Source organism: Camponotus vicinus, unplaced genomic scaffold (assembly GCF_025532165.1).
Source record: "Camponotus vicinus isolate PSW18456_S1 unplaced genomic scaffold, iyCamVici1.0 SCAF_8, whole genome shotgun sequence".
Classification (NCBI taxonomy): Eukaryota; Metazoa; Arthropoda; class Insecta; order Hymenoptera; family Formicidae; genus Camponotus; species Camponotus vicinus.
The window spans coordinates 10,375,369-10,395,910 of NW_028141980.1; the positions used below are offsets into that span (position 1 = coordinate 10,375,369).

At 41.9% G+C, this 20,542-nt stretch overlaps 2 protein-coding genes across 6 annotated transcripts in view; one reads left to right on the top strand and one right to left on the bottom strand.

Moving 5' to 3' along the window:
* LOC145976176 (uncharacterized) overlaps nt 1-20,542 on the bottom strand; it is a 70,110-nt gene that overhangs the window by 43,286 nt on the left and 6,282 nt on the right. For 3 of the 4 annotated variants that reach the window (XM_083107169.1, XM_083107166.1, XM_083107168.1), the window contains exon 2: nt 2,606-2,730. In XM_083107169.1, the coding sequence (XP_082963295.1) occupies nt 2,606-2,730 (125 nt within the window). Of the gene's footprint in view, nt 1-2,605; nt 2,731-20,542 lie in introns of those variants that run through there. The other variant, XM_083107167.1, reaches the window with a different exon arrangement.
* Jhamt (juvenile hormone acid methyltransferase) lies at nt 18,256-20,192 on the top strand. Of its 2 annotated transcripts, XM_083107162.1 has the most exons (5): nt 18,256-18,411; nt 18,804-18,999; nt 19,060-19,358; nt 19,442-19,592; nt 19,758-20,188. In XM_083107162.1, the coding sequence occupies exons 2-5, from the start codon at nt 18,813-18,815 to the stop codon at nt 19,949-19,951; spliced, it is 831 nt and encodes a 276-aa protein (XP_082963288.1). In that variant the 5' UTR covers nt 18,256-18,411; nt 18,804-18,812; the 3' UTR covers nt 19,952-20,188. The 2 variants fall into 2 exon arrangements, with proteins under 2 accessions (XP_082963288.1, XP_082963289.1); XM_083107163.1 differs by lacking the exon at nt 18,256-18,411 and having other exon boundaries at nt 18,810-18,999; nt 19,758-20,192.

Consider the following 20,542-nt stretch of genomic DNA (forward strand, 5'->3'; position numbering starts at 1 on the left):
GCAGCGACGATGTCAACTCCGAAGGACGGAGATCGCTCCGTTTGATTTCCTATTTAAAGGCACTCGCTTGCGGTTTTGAGATACGATTCTTTTCGGCGCAGCAGATCTTCTCGACCGCGGTGATCAATATTCATTTGCAGACTGCTGAGGGTGCTGCTGTAAAGAATTAGCTGTCTACAAGACACGCTAATCAGCGCGGTATCGCGTGTCCTTTCTTTTAAATTCATCCACTTCTAAAAGGAGAATAAAAAATTCGCTAGAGCATCTTGTGAGGATTAGCGAGAATAAATTTCTAAAAATATTTTAGCGTTACTTTTCACGTGTCAATACAGTCAAGATTGAATGAGAGCGAGTATCTTTAAATAAAAGAGTAGAATAAATCATAAATGTAATGCTAATCTGATACCATTAATTATCTTACAATGCGAATTTTAATCGAGCGATATCGAATAATTAAATTACGATAGTTCAACTTGTAAAGTGATTTTAATGAACATGATTATAATGAAGTAACTAGCACATCGGGATGATTAAAAACATTAAATGACGATACCATCCTTTCCATCTGGCTAGCCATTGATCACCATTCAAGGAGCCACCTCCGCCCCTTGCGTCTCTTTCCCACTTTTTCCCCGTCCTCTCTTATCTCTCGTAGACTCTCCACTCGACACGGTATCCATTTATCTTGTAATTAGTTCCGATCGTCTTGCTCCCTTATATCGCACGCGCGCGAGCTTCGTGCGCGAACAAAGCACGAGCGAGATAGGATAAATCGGCGAATAACCTCGCTTGCTTTGCTCACGAAAACATATTTCGATTAGTCTCTCTTTTCCCAAGTTAATCTTTAGATGAAACTCATGCTCAACAATAATCTAAATCGCTTTTTTTCGTCGTGGCGTGCTGATGATGGCGGGGGTGACGTGACGTCGGCAACGATTCGCCAATAACGATGATTCCGGCCGACACGAGCAATAACTTTAAACCGAATCGAACCCCCGAGACATCCGGGAGTGGCTTATTTGCATACCGACCTGAAAATCCCGCACCCTCTGCCATTCGGAGTCACCCACTCGACATAAGGTGGTCCCGCGTTCACTCACACGCTCACGTTCACGCGTGACACGCGTACAACACGCACACCGCGCGCTCGCCCTCCTCGCCGATCGTTTAGCACTTTGGCGTAATTTTTTCCATCCCCACGGTATTTGCATAGCCGCGAGAGAAGCCCCCGTTCGAAGGAAGGAAAAGAAGCCAGGGGTGTCGGGGCTGCGATAAAAATCGATGTCGTCTAATCGAACCAAAACACTCGGCCCTCATTATTTTTGTATTCCAGATCGAGCTTCATCCTCCTGCGGAAGGGAGAGAGAGAGAGAGAGCTTCGGGAGGGTATCGAATTCGATGTAAGAGCCGATCTCGAGGAAACACACGCTGGTGAATATAATCGTGAGCGTTGAAAATAAAAGGCGGAAGTAAATCTTGTTATTCCGACTGAATTGATAAAGCTGACTTTGTAAATTACGCGCGAGTCTTAGGGATTATCCTACATCAACGTTCGCGTACAATAATTACGTCAGAATATTATATCTTTTTTTATTTCTTTTTATAAAGATTATATAGATAATGCTTATAAAAGTAAATAATACAAAATGAGAATCAAATATAGATTCATTTGGCATTAAATATATGATTCTTTTGCTTGCAAAAGAGAATATAAATTATAAATAATGCTTATAAAAGTAATGTAGGACGAGAATTAAATATATAGATTCATTTAGCGTGAAGTACATGGATATCGGGGCATTTTTTTTTTGTTTGCGGTTTCTTTTTCTCGACACTCTGCACGTTTGCGCTATGCACAGATTCGCGCAGTAATAAAATAAATACTATGGTGGACGACAGAGAAATATCTCTCTCGCTAAGAAGGAGGCGCGAAGAGAGGAACGCGACGTAACCGCGTGTAAGTCACGGTAATGCAAGGTCCATCGTGTTTCACGGGGCCATAAGAAATACACAGAGCACGGAAGAAGGTTCTCGCTCGGTATCGATAGGGTATCCCCGGGGCTCCCGTGGTTTACTACTAGGCATTACTTCGAGGATAACACCCCGGAATAAAAACCTTTATGACCTTACTTCACTTTCCATCCATTTTATTCCCCCCGCGTCGCCGACGTCCATTTCGTACGTATATAATAACGGTGTTACCGCAACCGCGAGTACCTCGTGCGTCCTTCGTCTCCCCTCGCCCGGTCTCGTCTCTTTTTGCGAAATAATTTACGACAGGAAAGGCGAATTATGGGACACGATCGTTTCAACTCAACCTGGCCCATCGCTCGATTTCCATTTACGGCCTCAGAATTTGCGGATTTTTTTCTCTTTTTTTTGGAATTGTTGTAAATTTTTCAATTGTCGCAATATATTCTTCAGCATTTGAAAAAATGTGAAATGCAATTTAATAAAAGTACAATTAAATTATATGTCGAATCTTTATGAAAAACAATTTATTTTTTCTTAAGAATCGAGAAAGTAGCGACTATCGATCAAGACGATTAAATGACTAATCGATCAGGCTGAGTAGATTTTAATAAAAATAATAAAAGATACTCACGAAATATAGTGCGAATCTTTCTAGTCCTGTACGTGGAGTCATCTGGAGAAGGCTGGTGCAAAGCAAGCAAATGGAACTCGGTCGATACGCGATGGAATAATTGCAAGTCTTCCAACGTGGATGCACTGCAACAAAGTTGTAACGCGAATATTAGATATAATATATATGTTATATTGTGATATATTTTTTTGCTACAAACAGAGATAATAATTATTAAATTAATTAAAATATTATAAAAGTGCATGATATACATACACATTTATTATTATATAATATTATATACCATATTCTTAAATAAATTCTGTTAAAATAATCTAAATCAAGTAACACAAGTATTTTTTTGCATTTTTAATTTTTGTGCAATAAAGTTTAATGGTTTTGCTAAAAACCGTTATTTTCAATAATTTATAAATAAAAGTTTTATATCCCGAAATCTTCTTTAAGAAAAAATCGGCTTCACTTTTCAAAAGAAAATCCTCTTTCTTAAAAATATTATTCACACATTCCAAGAGGAGCTATAAATCTAGGAACGAATGGCGAATCTGAATTTTGCCCGAAGCAAAGAGGCACTTTCTCATGCGAACACGTAGCCTCTCAGGTAAATGGTATAAAAAGACCGACCGGCGTCTCTTTAAAAAATAAAGCCACGACGCGAGTTCGCCCTCGAGTCTACGATGTTTGCGCCCCGAGAATGGGCGAAGCTCGACAGTGCGACGTGGAAAAGATAAAGATATGGAGAACGAGGATGCTCCTGCACATGTATACCCGAAGACAGAGAAAGGCAGAAGGGAGTTAAAGGACAGATCGGGGGAGTTGGTGTCGGGTGGTCGTTGGCGTCGCGAATCGCTCGCTGGTGCAAAGGCAGACGCCTTCTCCAGGTTTCATTAACCCCACGCATTCATAATCTCGAGTGTGTTGGACGTGCGAATATAGATTGAGATGGGAATGAGATCGTTTTTGTCCTGGTGGAATATTTGAGGCCCGCGAGGCGCCGGCCGTGAGAGAACTCAAAGGGGTGAATCTGTAAAGAGAGGGCTATCGTTTACGCCGCGCGCGCTCGCTGTTTGGCGGGTAAATAGGCAGTCGATTGGGGGATTGCGGACACAATCCCCTTTCCCTCTGCACCCTCTTCCCTTCCGTCCAAACACCGAAAACGAAGTCGAGAGGAACCGCGAGCACCCGCTTTTCGACGCCTCGTCGAGTGTCGAATGGGACGACGTACTCTCGAGCTTGTATCCGGCGATCTAAGCGAATTCTCCCGGATCGGATATGCGTCTAATCAGCAGGACCCTCAGAGAGATGTCAATCTTTAGATGACGAGATAACAATGTTCGAGAATATTTCGCATTTTGCTTCGCACGATCAATTTTGAATAAGAATCAATCGAGTCTAGAATATCGGTTTGGTGTACATGTGTATGATAGAATTAAAAATAATTTAAATTATCGGATATTTGCAAACGAGCTGAAAAGTGGACGACCAAGGGCGAAAAGGGCGACATGTGCGCGATAGCGAATCGAGTCGAAATTCCGGCACATATCGACAACTGGAGCACAAAGTTCACGACACGTTGGTTGCGGAGAAAACACACAGACTAGAGGAAGAGAGGGAGAAAGGCAGAAAGAAGAGAAATTTCAAAGATAGAAAGAGACGAGGGGATGAGGATCGAAGCAGCTATGCGTGAAGCGAAGAAGGTACCATAAAAGAGCCGAGGGAGAAAATAGAGAAAGAAGGCGAGAAGGGAGACGTACGACGAGAACGTACGGTCATTCTTTCTCTTTCTCCCTCTTTCTCTCTCTCCGTTTCTATCCTCTCCTCGACTTGCTAGTTGCATTTTCCATTGGGTGGCTCTCGCTCGCGATACGAAAGGCGGACACGTCGACGGAGGGAGGGTGGTCGACGACGGAGGGATGGCGGTGGTGAGGCAGGAAAGGTACGAGGTGGGTGGTTGACAGAGAGAACGAGTCAGCCAGGCAGGAGGGGATGGCGGTCGAACGACGCCGCTGCCGCCGCCGACAACGACAACGACAACGACAACGACGTCGACGTCGACGTCGACGATGACGACGGTAGGCAACGCCGGTGGTTGCCGCGAGAGGATCGACGCCACTCGGAGTAGCATCGAGAAAGCGAACGGAACGGAAAGCGGCGAGAGAGAAAACGGGGGAGGAGGAGGAGGAAGCGAGTATTTCTCCTCGCCGAGAAATGAACAGGGAAAGAGAGAGAGAGAGAAAGAAGAAGAAGCGACGGTACGGAAGAGACGGCGAGGGCCGTGGCTGGAGAGAGAAGGCAAAGAGTGCGCGAGAAAGAGGGAGCGACGGAAGAGGGTAAGAGAGGGACCTCGGCTTGGGGTGTGCTCTGTGTGTAGCCCGGTCGATTCAGCCCCGGGCACTCGACTCCAAGCTACCTCTATCTGCCGTATTCCCTCTATTCTCTCTCTCTCCGCAAACATCGCCACGGTGTTACCTACCGACCCGCGGCTCCCGCCGTCCTCCGCTCTTTCCCCCTCCCCCCTCCCCCTCCTCCCCTTCTCGCAGGTCCATCCCGCTGCCGCCGCTGCCGTCGCTGCTGCTGCTGCTGCGGTCGTGACACTAGGTCTCGATACAACTTTCCCAACGACCACATTATTCCACCGTACATCCGTACGCACGCTGCCGTATCGGGCGCTACCAGTTTCTCCCGACTCTCGCAACCACGATCGAAGTTGGGGAGGGTCGGGGATAACGAGTTAAGAATTCACTTTTACGTTCGCTGTCGCGTCAAAGCTAGACTCTTTCGGCTGCAGGGTCGAAAAGAGAATTTAATCCCTCGGCTCTCCCAACTCACAATTGTTTCTTTTAATCATCTAGCCTAATTTAAATTAAATTAAAGAATCTAGATAATATTTTGTGGAAAGTAACGAGCTATAATTTCCAACTATCGTTAGTAAAACATAAAAAAGGGGAGATCTCTCGCAAAAGATTTCTCCAAGCAAACCAGATTTGTTCAGTTGTCAGCTATCGAATGCAAATTGCTGTGCGCGCGACAAATAAAAAGCTACCCTCTACCAATCCACCTTCCGCCTTCCTACCAAGTAGTCGGGGTAACTCGCGAGGACGACAAAAGCCGCCACCCTCTATTCGCGAGTCGCCATCTTGAGCGATTCGACGATTTCTAACGGAGAGTAGCAGGTTCCCCCGGGCATAAGGACGTACCCCTACGTAGTTCTAGACCTCTCACGGGGCGACGAGCAATGGCAGTCGCCGGGTAGCCAGGCGGGATTCGGAGACCCCGGAAGAGAGAGAAACAGACGAGAGGCGGTTCTCCAGGCGGGGGCGTACGACGGTGGCAGTGTTATTTGTACGCAGACGTAAAGCAACCACCTGGGCCACCACCGTGGCGCGCATTGGTTTCTACGTCTGTGCCGTTTGTCTGTACGTCTGATGACGTCAGCAGCCAGGCTCCACCCAGGGTGGTGGTGGGCCCCTCGTTCTGCCGTTGCCTCCGCAAAGCCACCTACTACCTACACCTATATCTACCTACCTCGGTCTCCGCCGCGAGCGAGCGCGAGATCGAGGAGAGGGTGGTCGTCGTAGTCGTAGTCGCGGGGGCGCTTGCGCGAAATCGCCGGATCGTTTATTTGTATCTGTCATTGCCGACCGGGGTGGAATGGAGGGAGGATGCCTCTCTCGTTCTCGGAGGAGGATTGCCCTCCCTCCCGTCGTCTCTTGCTTTCTTTTCGCGTCTTTCTCCGCGTATCCCTCTCTCGCCCCGTGCTCCTCCACCACCATCGCCGCCATGGCATCGCGGAAAATTCGCGTGTACCGATTGACACACGTTATCAAACTTATCAACTATTCGATTTTACCGCAACTCACGTACTAGTTTTGCTTTCAGCGGTAGAATTGCAAGGCGAACCGACGATTCGCTGAAATAATACTCGTGTAGCTGTAATATTGCGGCGAATAAGTAGGTCGATAAACCGCGGGGACTCGTGTTTTGCAATGCAAATTGCGAGAACAGAGAGACATCTTGGGGCGCCCGGATGGTCCTCTCACTTCCGGTTTTAACTACAGCTTCTGGCTCCAACGGCAAATTTATTTCCCGTCTTTAAAGTGCCGGGAAACAGAGCGCCGCGACCAGCGCGGTTTTGTCCACCGGTCCTGCCTGCGATCCAGACTAAAGGGTTTTAACCCGCACTCTCTCATCCTCCCTCCACCCCCGCTGCCTCTCTTTATATCGTAACCGCCTCGACCGTGTCGTCGTCGTTGTCGTCGCGGTGGTCGATGCTCGGAAATTTAAAAAAAGATTCCATAAATAAGGGCAAATAAGAGAAGTGCGCCGCCGCGACTTTGAAACTCGTTTAAAACACCCTTATGGCGCGAAGAGCGAACGCGTTATTAATTTCTTCCGAATCTGGCGATTGAGGGGAAAAAAGCTCGCTTTACATCGACGGGGGAGAAACACGAAAGTGGAAAAGTTGGCGGTGAAAGAGAGCAATAAAAAAAAATTCACAACTGAAAAATAGCCAGGGCCAATTTTCGTTTTGTCAAAATATTTTCGCGGAGAATAGCAGGTGGAAGAGAGCAGCAGAATCGGCTTCGATTCGCCTCGTGACACGACGGCGCCGTTTTACCCCTGCGAGCCAACGGGCGCTTTGATGAAACCAATTAGCTCGTTTTTAACGACACGTTGTACGAGCGCCCCGCGGTTATGGGAGCGCGAGTAAAATGTCAACGCCAAATGGCTCGGCACGTTCTCGCTTCTTTCACGATCCTTTCGCCGGCACATCCGGCGAGAGGCGTGTGCACAGGTGTTACGGTAACCTTGACTTATAAAAATAAACGAACCGTCGCGTCGATTGACCGTAACGGACGTTTTAATTGCACCGAGAAGGCGGCCCCGTTGGCTGCGCCATTAAAGAACGCGCGCCCGCGTCGTCGCTACCACGTATAACTTCGATAATTTAATAACGATTATCTGTGATGCGGCAACGCCGCCGTAATTCGATTAAATCGTCGCTCCACCCGAGTGTCAATGCGCAACATCCTATCGACTGCTTGCGTCGCAAGCGTATCTCAACTATCAGCGCGCCAGTATCCAGCCAAGTTGGAATGAAAGACCAGGGCTTTCAATACGTCGCAATCAAAATCAAGTTGATTGATGATTTAATTAAAAAATACAAAAAATACAGTTTTACTTTAAAATATTAGGTTCTAAAAAATCTTTACATCAAGGATAAAAACTTTATATCAAGAAGAGAGAGAGAAAGATTTCACCCTAATCGAATTTGGATCAAAGAGATTTCAAAATTGAACAGCCGAAGAAACAATCTTCTCAAGTTTTTAGATCCTTGTCTAGTTACTTGCAAAGTAACCGATTGACGATACGTCTCTCCAGGGTGGCTGCGAAAATGCCATACGAAAAGTATAGCGTGCACGAGTATGTGTGTGGGTGTAGCTCCTCTACGCGCAAGAAAAACGAAATTTCTTTCTCCGACGCTCCAGTCGGAGCACTCTCCGAAAGAGGCGAGGTAAAAAGTGACCGCTCTCCGTGAGGGAAATATCGTGCTTCGTGCCGAGCTTTTTCCCCGTTCCACTTCCTCCGACCTTCCGCACTGGAGCCTCTCTTCCCTCTCGCCGTCCGCGGCCACCCCCGACCATCCCCGGACACTGCTCTGTCCTCTCTCTTTCTATCTCTCCGCCGCGTCCTTCTTCGCTGCGTTTCACGAGGCACAGCATCTGCCGGTAGTAACAAAAAAATCCTCCAACCACCCTCGACGCTCCTCGGGCGGCCTTAGCTTCGCGCTTCTGCTTCTAGGGTGGATTTCCCCCTCCCCCGCGAGAGTGGGAAGAGAGGCTCGTAGAGAACGCCAGAGTAGAGAGAGAATAGCGACGGAGGGCGGGAGAAAGGGAGAAAGAGGAGCAAGATATTCCGGATGCGAGGCAAACGGAGCGAGAGAAAGAGAGGGCGAATTACAGAAGAGGAGAGGGCGAGGGAGAGATCGGTCGGAGGTTCGCGGTAGAAAGACGACGAGGGTTGGAGTGGAGGAATACGAGCGGGATCGGGAGGACGGCGGGAGGGAGGGTACACGGAGGGTTTAAGTGCCGCCGAGTGTCTACCTCCTTGTGGGATCGAACCCAGGACTCTCCGACTCTGTCTGCGTCTCTTTCTCGGATCGAAGCAAGGCGTCTCTCGACCTCCTCCGTGCTTTCTCCATCTACCTCTCTTTCTCTCTCCCTCCCAATCCCCTCTCGCTCTCTCTCTCTCTCTCTCTTTCTTTCTCTCCGACGGAGCTACATAGCTCGAAGCCGCGCGCGTGCACATATACACGTATATACGTGCATACGATTGCGTGTACGTGTATAAATGTACGTATGTACGTACTCGCTCGGCGGCATCGAGAGAGGGAGAAATCCCTCTTTCCCTCATGGACGCGAGCACGGTCGTTGCCGGAGGAAAGAGAACGGACACACAGACAGACGGAGAGACGGTGAGAGATCTCCCGCTGCGAAATTCGCCGTCTCTTTCCGTCGGGATTTATCCGTCTCTCTCCCCCTTTCTCTTTCTCTCTCCGTTCGTACCACTACGCGTTAACTCGCTTATATACGTATGCGCTGTGCGGGGCGTAACCTACCCCCCTGGAAAAGCACACAGCCCCAACGACAGTCGGCATTTCGTCGTGCCATTGGCCCCAGACGATACTCGGAAACCCAATGGAAAGCGCAAATACGATACCGACTTCCGGTCCGTGGAAACGAATACGGGAAACTCCCGGCAAATCGCGCAGGACCGCGCTCATACTCCCGGTTTCCGCTGGTCTCTGCCGCGGGATTCGACCCCCGGATTCGCACCCCCGCGCATACCGCCTTCACCTGCTCGCAGTCACATCCGAATGCTGGAAACTCGACGATTGGTCGCAATAACTGCTGAGTCGCGATTGGTCGGTCCGACGTGCTTTTCCTCCTTTTGCGAAAAACCAAGCAGATCTCGATAGGTCGCTATTCTGAGAGAGAAAGAGAGATGTTTGTAAAGGCACTGAAATGAAAACTTCGATGTAACAGAGTCTTTAATATGTAATTCTTTGACTAATCACCGTATCTCATTTTCAAGACAAGAGGATATTTTCTCCTCGTAGGAAAAATATTTCTAATAATGATTAATTATATATTTTCTCAACAATAAGAATCAATTTCTTTTGCAATATATAAAATGTATTTTCTCTCTTTTCTGTACAAAGGCGAATACGAGGGATCAACAGTGAAACATCATGTAACTTCCGCGAAGACGGAGATCCTGCCAGGAGGTTATCGAGTTCGGGATTAACGGACGAGCATGATCCTGGAGGACCGCCATAGGAACGGTGGCCATTAATCCCGAGTTATATCAGAGAAGCAAAGCTCGAGGTTACAACGGAAATGTTGCATCGCCTTCCAAATCGCCTGGCAAATCCATTTTAGTCGATTCCTTGTAGCTTAGGCTTATATTACATTCATATGAGAAAATGTTTGTCAGATATTTCAATTAGATATCAGATAGAGAATTCTCAGAATCTTGATAGAAAATTGAAAAATTCTTTAATTTGATAGCCAATCGCTACATCCGATAAACTCGTCATATGACAAGTGTAATATCACCCTTATCAAAATGATAAACGAAAAGATGGCTTTCTTGCTCGTCGAATAATTTAGACAAGCGAACGCAAAATGTATTCTAGCACCAAGTATAAGGACGAGATGATCAATTTTTCTATTTTTTGAAGATCTCACGAGACTAATTTCGTACGAGACGTAAAATACTAAAAGTGTTGAATGCGATTGCGTTCTCTATCGATCCCGAAAACAGAGGCTTCTTAAAGAGATGGAACACTACCTTCGTTCGCGATACAATCCGGCGAAATTGCCAGGATATAAGTATCTACTTTTACTCGCAAACCTTCTTTTCGATAGCATGTCAATATCTTTACTGCAATCGTATATAAATAAAGCTCATATTTATATTTTCTCTTGAACATTGGAACTTTCAAATCGTACCTTTCACTTAATTTATATTATTCTTGTATAAACAACGAATACACAAAATGCAAAAAATAAATAGAAAATAAAATTGTCATAAACAAATCATCGATTCCAAAACATTAAAACATTGCTTGTATATATGTAATATAGCACATTTGAATTTTTTAAAGACAATCAATTAAATCAAGTAACCTCTCTTTGAATATTTCATGTTACATAATTACATAAGGCAAACGATGCGTTTATAGGCACCTTATGTAAGGGTTATCTCAAGGGTTAAATACAACGTCCTACGGCATCCTACGCGAAAGAGCATGCAACTAGGGGGAGAGGGTGCCTCCTTTTCATCCTCGCGCTCCTTCTTTCGCTTTCTCGCGAATTCTTGCGGAGAAACGCGAGAGACGAGCTACGCTATTGGATAATACCAGAGGCCCCGGGTTCTCCGAGGGAACCATCCATTTAAAATGTCTCCCTTAAATCTCCAACACCACCGGCAACCACCGCCACCGCCGCCACCACCATCTCCACCAACGCCGCCGCCACCTTCGTCGACTTTCAGTAGTTGCCCCCGCCTTCACCCCCTCGTTCACCCTCGGGCCACCCCCCTCCCTCCCGGACCGAAGTAGGTGCCACCCTCGCGCGCGCTGCCACCGGTTTCTTCTTCCACCCCTCCACTTTTATATCCACCTAAATCCATCCATTTTAAATGACGGATATTTTCTCCGCGCGACTGTATGGATTTTCATATTTTGCGGGGGTCTTTCTTTCTCTCTCCCTCTCTCTCGTTCAGTCTCTTTCTCTCTCTTCCCCCCGTTGGCATTTTAATAAAAATGGAAAGAGAGAAAGAAAAGATGGGCGTTGGGGATCCGCGAAAACCTAGAAGCAAGGAGATAAATCCCCTTCGCTCTGTCATCGCGTTCGCCTCGCAAAAGCATTTCGCGTTTCCGGAATATCGCTGAGCGGAATCTGAAATGAGCTTTCGATCGCATTTGTTAGATTACTATTAAAAACAAAAATAATTCCTAATTATAAAGAATGTATAAAAAAAATGTTGTAACCGTGGATACTGCAAACGTAGTCAAATTTTATTCCACACGTATATTAAATATTGAATGCGCCTTTAGGCTTCTCAAAGACTACATATCCTATAATAGAATTAATTCAGCTGAATCTTATCTGCAGCCTCATCGATTCGTTTGACGCATTCAAAATCAGTCATAAAGGTGAAAAACAGTAAAAAAGATCGGTCATCATAAGAGACGGAGAGAGAGAGAGCGAGAGGGTAAGAGAGGTTACTTGCGTCAGAGCCAGTTATAAGCTTTGGAGATCATGGAAGACAACGAAAGGGGGCAAGAGGTGAAGCAAGCGGCAGACGACATGTATTATTGATGTGCCTGTGTCGCCGGCAAGCCTCTGCCTCTTCTCTTCTCTTCTCTTCTCTTCTCTCTCTACCTATCTCTACCACTCCGCTCTTCCGAGTATCTGCGCCTTCCGTCTCGCCCTCCCCTCGTATGAAAACACTCATGCGAGTCTTCCAGTTTCCGATACATTCCGCCAGGAGAGAGAATCCCAGCCGTCGTCTCCGTCACTCGATATCTCTCGCGAAAACGCACACGCGTGCACGCTTAACAAAAACCTTCCTAGCTCCTCCGAGGAGGAAACTCAACGGTCCATATTCTTGGAAATGCATATCAATTTTTTCTGCATTTTTATAATTTTATTTGATTTATGCAAAAAAATTTTCTGGAAAAATAATGTATTCCATTAAAATCGCAATTTGTATATATCACGGTTAGATAAATTTATCGCGATCTCGTTTGACTGCGTTTTCCCGAGGGCGAGAGACGTTGTTGCGGGATTGAAACCGACCGAGGATGGATCTGCAATAATTGCAAGTCGAGTGCATTATGCACGGTCGGCCGAGTGCGGAAAGAACGTCATGCTCCCACCGACCGGGCGTTCACGAGAGAAAGAGAAAGAGGGAGAGCGAGAGAGAGAAGGGAAAGAGAACGCAGAGCGTTCGGAGCGGAGACGCCGCCTTCTTCCATTAATCTCGCGGCAATCGAAATTAGCATAATTGACGGAGCGGAGAATAGCGGCCTGTTCGACTCCGAAACGCCATCTCGCATAATCTCTCCATATATCTCACTCAGTGTTTTCCGATAAAGCACGCATCCGCGAAAGGACCATCGTTCCAGAATATCCATATATACAGAGTGTATCGAGATTTCTCTAAACCATACGTCACGACTGAAAAAAGTCTAAAAAAAAATCTACAGAGCAAAATTAAAAATATTGCATTTCTGCAATTTAAATTTATCTTGAAGAATTATATACGTGTATTAAATATCAAGGTCCGCGAGTCATGCGATTTGTTGAAAATCGCGACTCTTTCCCTCTCGACGAAAATATCCGCGTCGTTTGTATTCACGGTACGCACGGAGAAACTTAAATTGCCACGATTAAACTCGACACCGCGCGCGCGACGGGAGATTAATGAATTTTCGGAAGCGTAAAATCTCCCGATACTCTCGCGGCAACATTTATATGCGGATCGATCTGCGAACGCAGCGTTGTTCGACTGGTTTTAATAAACGAGCGTGCGAAGGGAATGCAGATGCACGCGGGATATAGGATAGCTGCATCTCCGGTGGACCGCGGGAACGAACCAACGGCTTTTTCTCGCCCTCCATCTGTCCCTTTCTCTCTCTTTCTCCCTCTGCCTTTTTCTCTCTTTTTCTCTCTCACGCGCATCTCCTTGAGCAAGACGTATCGACGCGGATTTTTTTCCGCGTCAGTCATTTATCAAAGCCCTTCGTTCTCGGTCGCACCCCACCCACTCGATACACGCGGATCCGGCCAAAGGATTTAGGCAAAGAGACTAGAGGCTAGAGAGGTGGAAAAGGAAAGGGCTGACGGAGGGCAAGAAGGAGGAGTATGCCCTTCCTCGGACCACATCCGGCAGTATCGGATCGAGATGTCGAAGGATCCCCGGTCCTTTAGTCCTTTCGTCCATTATTACTAGTGCCTATAATTGTACAAACTCGTGAAGAAGCCGCGGTAACTTTCAATACCCGCGAGATGGTTTTCATCATCATCCATCTTTCTTTCGCGCTCGACGTGCTAAATCTTTCGGCTGTGACGAATACAGGTAAAAATACAGATGGACGTATCGGAAAGTACGACGTAAGCCGCGAACATGGTAATTAAGGCCGAGGCATTAATCCCGGAAAAATTCAACGGCTCGCAGACTGCTGTTTCCATCGCTAACCCGGGCAATTTTTCCTCGGCCACGTCCTCGCACGCAATCCCCCCCCCCCCCCCCCCGAGAAGAGCCGTCACTTCCGCCCTGTCCTCGCAGTGTTCCCTTTCGCAAAAGCTCGATCGAGTATCGAGGATGCTTGTGGTTTTAGCGCGAGCGCGGAGGAGACCGGAGCTACGTAAATCCTCCACCAGCCCCACGACTACCTACAACGCGCACGAGACTCACACCTGCCCAATAAATCCGTAGCATCTTCCTATTTCCGGAGAACTCTTATGTATGCCATCACCGTAAAATCTCGCGAGATAAAGATTTCGACGAAATATAACGAAACGCTCGACGTCTCGTAAAGTTTCTCGCGGATGTGTAATAAAATCGCGTCTCCTCGCGTATTCTCTATCCCATTTTTTTTTTATAACAATTCTATTCTATACTTTATATAACGATTCAAAGACAAGACTCGCGGTAAGAAAAATGCGACGCGTCATTTCGCTCTATTATAAAAAGACAAGGACCGTCAACTGGGTCGTCGTTAAAAATTTACAACAAGGATTTCGATGTGTGGGTGGAAAATAATCTGATCGAGGATGATGAAAATGGCAACGGACTGCCATTTCCGGCTGGCCTCGGCGATGCATCTTTACATCTCCCTCTCTGCCTTCTTGCGCGACGCTTCCGAGCTTCTATAAACTCCGGATGATGGTGGTGGTGCGTGAACGCGAGCGTTACGACCTTTTGTTATCTCCTTTGAAAGAGACGCGAGTGCATATTGCATTACCTCGCGCAGAGCGCAGAGAAAATGGAGATAAACGGTGCGAGAGAAAAGAGAGACAACGACGTCGGAGGAGGGAGCGGGTCAACCCGCCGAGTTTCATAAATATTTTCTATACAGGCGCGTCGCCAAACTGATTTACGGTAGCTGAAGGTAGCGGAATTTACAATGTAACGAGACTCGAACGTTTTATTGCCGTCAATCGCTCGAGAAAATTCGTCAAGCACATGCCATAAAAAATCGCGCATTTATAAGACATGTATAGGAAAAAATGAATTTAATCGACAGAGAAATTATCGTTATATATAATCTTTTAAAGATAAATCGCGCAGATGATCATCGACTAATCGAATCAGAATTAAATCGAGATTTCTATGCGATGAGATAGATATAAGCATGTCGAAGGATTCTGGTATGCGATCGAATAAAAGCCGTTGGTATGCGAGTAAGCGCATTTCAGACAAGATTTAAGGGCCATTCAACAAGATAAAAAACGAAGGATCCCCCGCCAAGAAATACGAGTGTTTGATCAGGAAAACACCTTGTATATTATTAACGAGCGTGTATGGAGTGTGCCCGCGCATATGCAAATACGGCGCTGTCCAAAAGGCAAATACATGCGACCGTAAGATAAGACTAATTCAAGGGCTCTCCAAAACGTTCTGGCAAGGATCCAGGGGTCTCGCATTCGATCGAATTACGGATTATTAACGATAAACCCTTTTGTTCGAATAATGTTACGATAAAATTCCTTTTACGCATTTTCCTAGTACTTTGTATTGAATATAAACTTGCGCCACACTTTTGATTTTGTTAAAAGCACAAATGACGATGAAAAATATCAAATGAACGAAAGATAAAAAAAGAGAAAGATTATTTATACGGGAGAAATTTTTTTAATATTTTAATGTATTAATAATTATTTTAAGCAATAATGAACAAGAACAAAAGTATTAAGAAGAATCCCTTTTTTTTTCAGTGTGGCAATAAAAAATTATCTTAAACAATAATGGACAAAAACAAAAGTATTTTAAGGCTCCTGAATAGTCACCGCAGCCATATTGAAATCGTGACGTCGGAAGCGAGAAATAACACGTTGAGAATTCTTGCGTGCCATTTTTAAATAAAAAAATATTTTGAAAAAATAACACTACAGATCGCTTTAACACACTTGTAAAATATTCCGAAAACTAAGTTTTTCCCTTGACAGTTAATAAATAGCCTTAAAATGAATATCAAAATAAGCGAGAAAACACATGATTTGACAACTATTGAAAAGAGTGGAAAATGCTTTTTTACACAATATATTTCTTGCTAAATTTAGTTTTCGGAACATTTTACGGGTTTCATAAACATGTTACACGTCACAGGACTAATATAAAGTGAATAATAATGAAATGGCATGCAAGAATTCTCAGCGTATCATTTAGGCTGTCAAAACGTCACTTTTGACGTCTTATAGTTTGTTATTTTGCAGCATGAGACGCTGCATGGAAATTTCTGATATATGATTATATGTTATTGATTTTTTCATGTCAAGTGATATTGACTTTTAATGCACAGCTGACTTTATTTTATTTTATAATAATAATAGATTAATTTCTACAAATACTTCTTTGATTTAAAAAAATGTATCTTATTTTTCAAATAAGTGAAAACAGATTTTATAATTCTGTGTAAAAATGTAATTATTAAACAATTATTTAAATTTTTATTTAAAAAAAGAATTAAATGTTTTCTGTATATTATTTATAATTTGTTAATATTAATTAATCACTATAATGTATAATGTAGATAATAAACATGTGTATAAGAAACGACAAAATAAAATCAGCTGTGCAGTAAAAATTAATATCACGACATAAAAAAATTAATATTAGATCGATACGCGTATATGTATATATACAGGGTGTTCAATTTAAAACTTTCCATCTGTTTATTTCATGTTTATTGACTATTTTTTTTAAATTGATAAACATATAAATATATAAGTATATAAAAGTTAATGTGAGATATTCAGACTGTAAAATTTTAGACTTATATTGTAAAGTGATTAGAATAATGCATATTTCATGCAAATTTTGCTCATAAATTCTTCATAAGTTAATCATTAATTCATAAGTTAAATGATAATTGAAAACGATATGATAAATATTGAAGTTGTGTCTAAAATATTTTGATCATGTTTTTTTATATTTATATTATAATTTTAATTTATTTGTTTTTACGTTGAAGAAGGATTAAAAGTGAGTGTCAAATAAATCAATTAATGTGCGTTGAATTGTATTAGATGATTTTAATTTAAATATGTACTTTTTAAAACAAAATAATAATTTCTTTTCAATAAAATAAATTCTAATATAAATAATTTGCTTTAAAAAGAAATTCACTAAAAGAATTTCATTAAAAATCTATTTCTATTTATCCATAATGAATTATAACAATAGTTTAAAATGTTTTTATTTAATAATTTAATATATCGATATTGATATGTATCAGTTGTGTTATATTTAGTTGCCTCCACTAAAGTTGGTCGACATATGAGACACAGCTGACATGTTAAGTCATTCGTGATCTTTAAAAACTTTCCCCATTTGAAAACTATTATAGCCTCGACATTTTCGTATTAGAATTTTCGTCCTTGTTACAAAGAATGTTACAAAAATGTTACAAAGAATTTGTTATTTTTTATTTGTTATAATTAAAATATTTATCGCAAATTTAAGAACACCCTGTATATATATACATACATATACATATGTATTTTATTTCAATCGCTCCAGGTAAATATCTCAAAAGAGCAAGAATATTAAACAATCTATTTGTGTGTGGCTGTCCTTATTTGTCTAAACTGGTCTAATAAATAAATAAATAAATTTTAATCTTATACATATGTGCTTTTTCTTTGTGTGCGTTTCACGCTTAATGTTTAACAATATTTAGTTTCACTGATTGACCAGTTTGACTGTTTTATCAATTATTAACATATTTCACTTATATGGTAAATCTTATTTTTAACGCGTGGTTTTTATTTTTATGTCGCTATCGTCAACTCAGAGTTTTGTGGCGAATACTCAGGAACCTTAAAAATAATATTAATCATAATAAAAGCGTAGAGATTAGAGCTTCCAATTAGAGCTTGGATGCAGAAGTGATACGTGATAATTAATAATTAATAAATTGTTGGAAAAAGTTGAATTTTTATGGAATCAAAAATAGCGTTGAAGTTGCTATAAATATGATAAAATAGCTAGTAGATCTTTTTTTCCATTTCAAAAGCCATATCCCTTAAAATACATGACCCTAAGTCCTGCCTAAGTGCTGCCATATGTATAACGCATTCCTCTAATCTTAGTAAATAGTCTTGTTATCAAGGCGGCTTGTATATAACTCAATAGATATTTTCGGTGCAACTCTTCGATTGATATATCGTAGTGTGATAAATAAGTGCAACTAAACGACCGGATGCACACAAGTCGTTGAACTTCCGACTATAATAATTAGATATACTAGTAGTGGGATAGAGTCCAAGAAAAAAATTCAAATGTTGGAATAAGCAGTTAGAGTAGGCGACAAAGAATAGGACAAGTTGGTAGGGAGATGAAAATAAAATAGGAGAACGGAAGAAGAGCAAGCGTTGTTTATACGAGTCGTCGGATATAAATACCAAAGAGAACCTTAAAAAGTCAACAGTAAAGAAGTGGAACCAGTATTGTGAGCTGCGTATTGTCACCTTGATACCTCTGAAAAGGACCTTCTAACGGCTGTTTCTATTGTAAGACTGAACGCATTTGCATTATTCTTCGATCGATTTTCCATTATTCTCTATCTTGTGAACATGAAGACATTGAAATAAAAATCGTGAATCATATTAGCCGGAAAAGAATCACGTATTATTTTTTTTCTCATAAATCACTTTTTCTTTTGTCATTTATTTCAACAAGTGATTATAAGGCTGCTATGTTTCAAATAATCTATTAATTCATTAATTTATTAAAATCATGTACGCGTCTATATTATTTTTTATTTTAATCGATTAATCGTTTCTGAAATTATAAGTATCAATGTCTCCCATACCGCGCGCGCGCAATCATTAATATAATCATAAAACTCGAATCATAAAAATGCACGATTATATGTGTGTTTGATCACATCATATTACATCAGCGGTGCATCATGGAGTCGCCTGAATTCTACCTTGCTAACAGCAATATGCAACGTCGCGACACCATCGAAATTATAGTCGAATTCGGTTGTGAACTGTCAAACATGCGGGGCAAATGTATTGATATCGGATGCGGTCCAGGGCAAATCACAAAAGACATATTATTACCTTTTTTGTCAGAAGAGACAGAGACGATAGGTAGGTGTGAATGAAAAATTGATGCAATGCGCGGCGTTTTACAACAAAAAGTTTTATTAGGTGCGGACATATCGCAAGAAATGATTAATTATGCACGTAAAAATTACGCCGACAAGCGTTTATCCTACATCATTATGGATATCGAATCGGACCTACCAAGTGATGAAATTGAGTCCTATGAAAATACAGTTTCCTTCTACTGCTTGCATTGGTGTAAAGACATAAGATACGCCTTCGAAAATATTTACAAGCTTTTACGACCACAAGGAACAGCGCTAATCGTGTTCTTGTCATATCACATAGGATTTGAAGCGTACTTACGGTTAAAAGAAGATCCGCGATTCAAGCCTTATCTCCAGGTAACATGATTAAAATGATATAATACACATGTAATGAGTGCATATAAAAAACGCTCAAATTAATTTTTAATTTTGTATTCAAGGATGTGCGTCGTTATTTGCCTTACTTTCAAAGAAAGCGTTACAAAGATATAGAAGCGAATGCACAAAAAATGTTGGAAAATACTGGTTTCAAAATTCTACATTGCAGCAACAGGAAAAAGAGCTTTCACTATACAAAAAAGAGTCTCACAGGTAAGATATTACACAAGTAGCCTTAAATGAGAAAATTTTCTATTTTTCGCGAAGATTACATAAGGATAAATTAGACAATCATTAATTAATTATTATGCATTCGCTCGATTCCAACGGTCATTTCTTTGTCTAGTTTCCTTAAATTTGTTCATGCTATATTTGTAGATTCCGCATGCGCCGTAAATCCTTTTATGAAGAGGTTTCCCGATGAAAATTTAAAAAAAATATTTTTCGAACAATTTATAAAGGAAATAATTTCTTTGAATCAGAGCGTTCCACTTAAAAAATCGAAAGAGGACCAAAAGGAATATGTTACATTGCCATATTACCTATTAGTAGCACACGTGCAAAAATCATAATCGACTGCTTGAAGAGTAAAATATTATAAAATAATATTTTAGATAATTAAATATTTACGATAACAAAATTGACAAGATTAATCAACATGTTTTTTATTTAGTGATTATATAGAGTATATAGCTAATTAACTAAGAGATATGTTAATTATAATTATAATTAATTATAATTAAGAGAGATGATAATTATAATTTTATAATTGTGCATTAACTAACATTTTAATATTCTATTGTCTATCGTCCATTAGTTTAATTGATTTTGTGAAACGAATAAATAAAATACTATTTTATTTTAAAAAACATGCGAAATTATATTTATTACTAATATCTTCTATATAATATGTTGCTTTTTCGATAAACACTTCCTGTTTCAAACATAAAAGGAGGAAAGAAATATCTCGCCAACTTTGACACCATCTTCTACTACAACACTAAACTTTATTGTACGCTATATATATATATATATATATGTATATATATATATATATATATATATATATATATATATATCTTTGATTTTACAATAGTACAGCCATTTATAGAATATCGTTATTATAACTTATGGATCATTTATCGTACGGATATAAGTGGGCA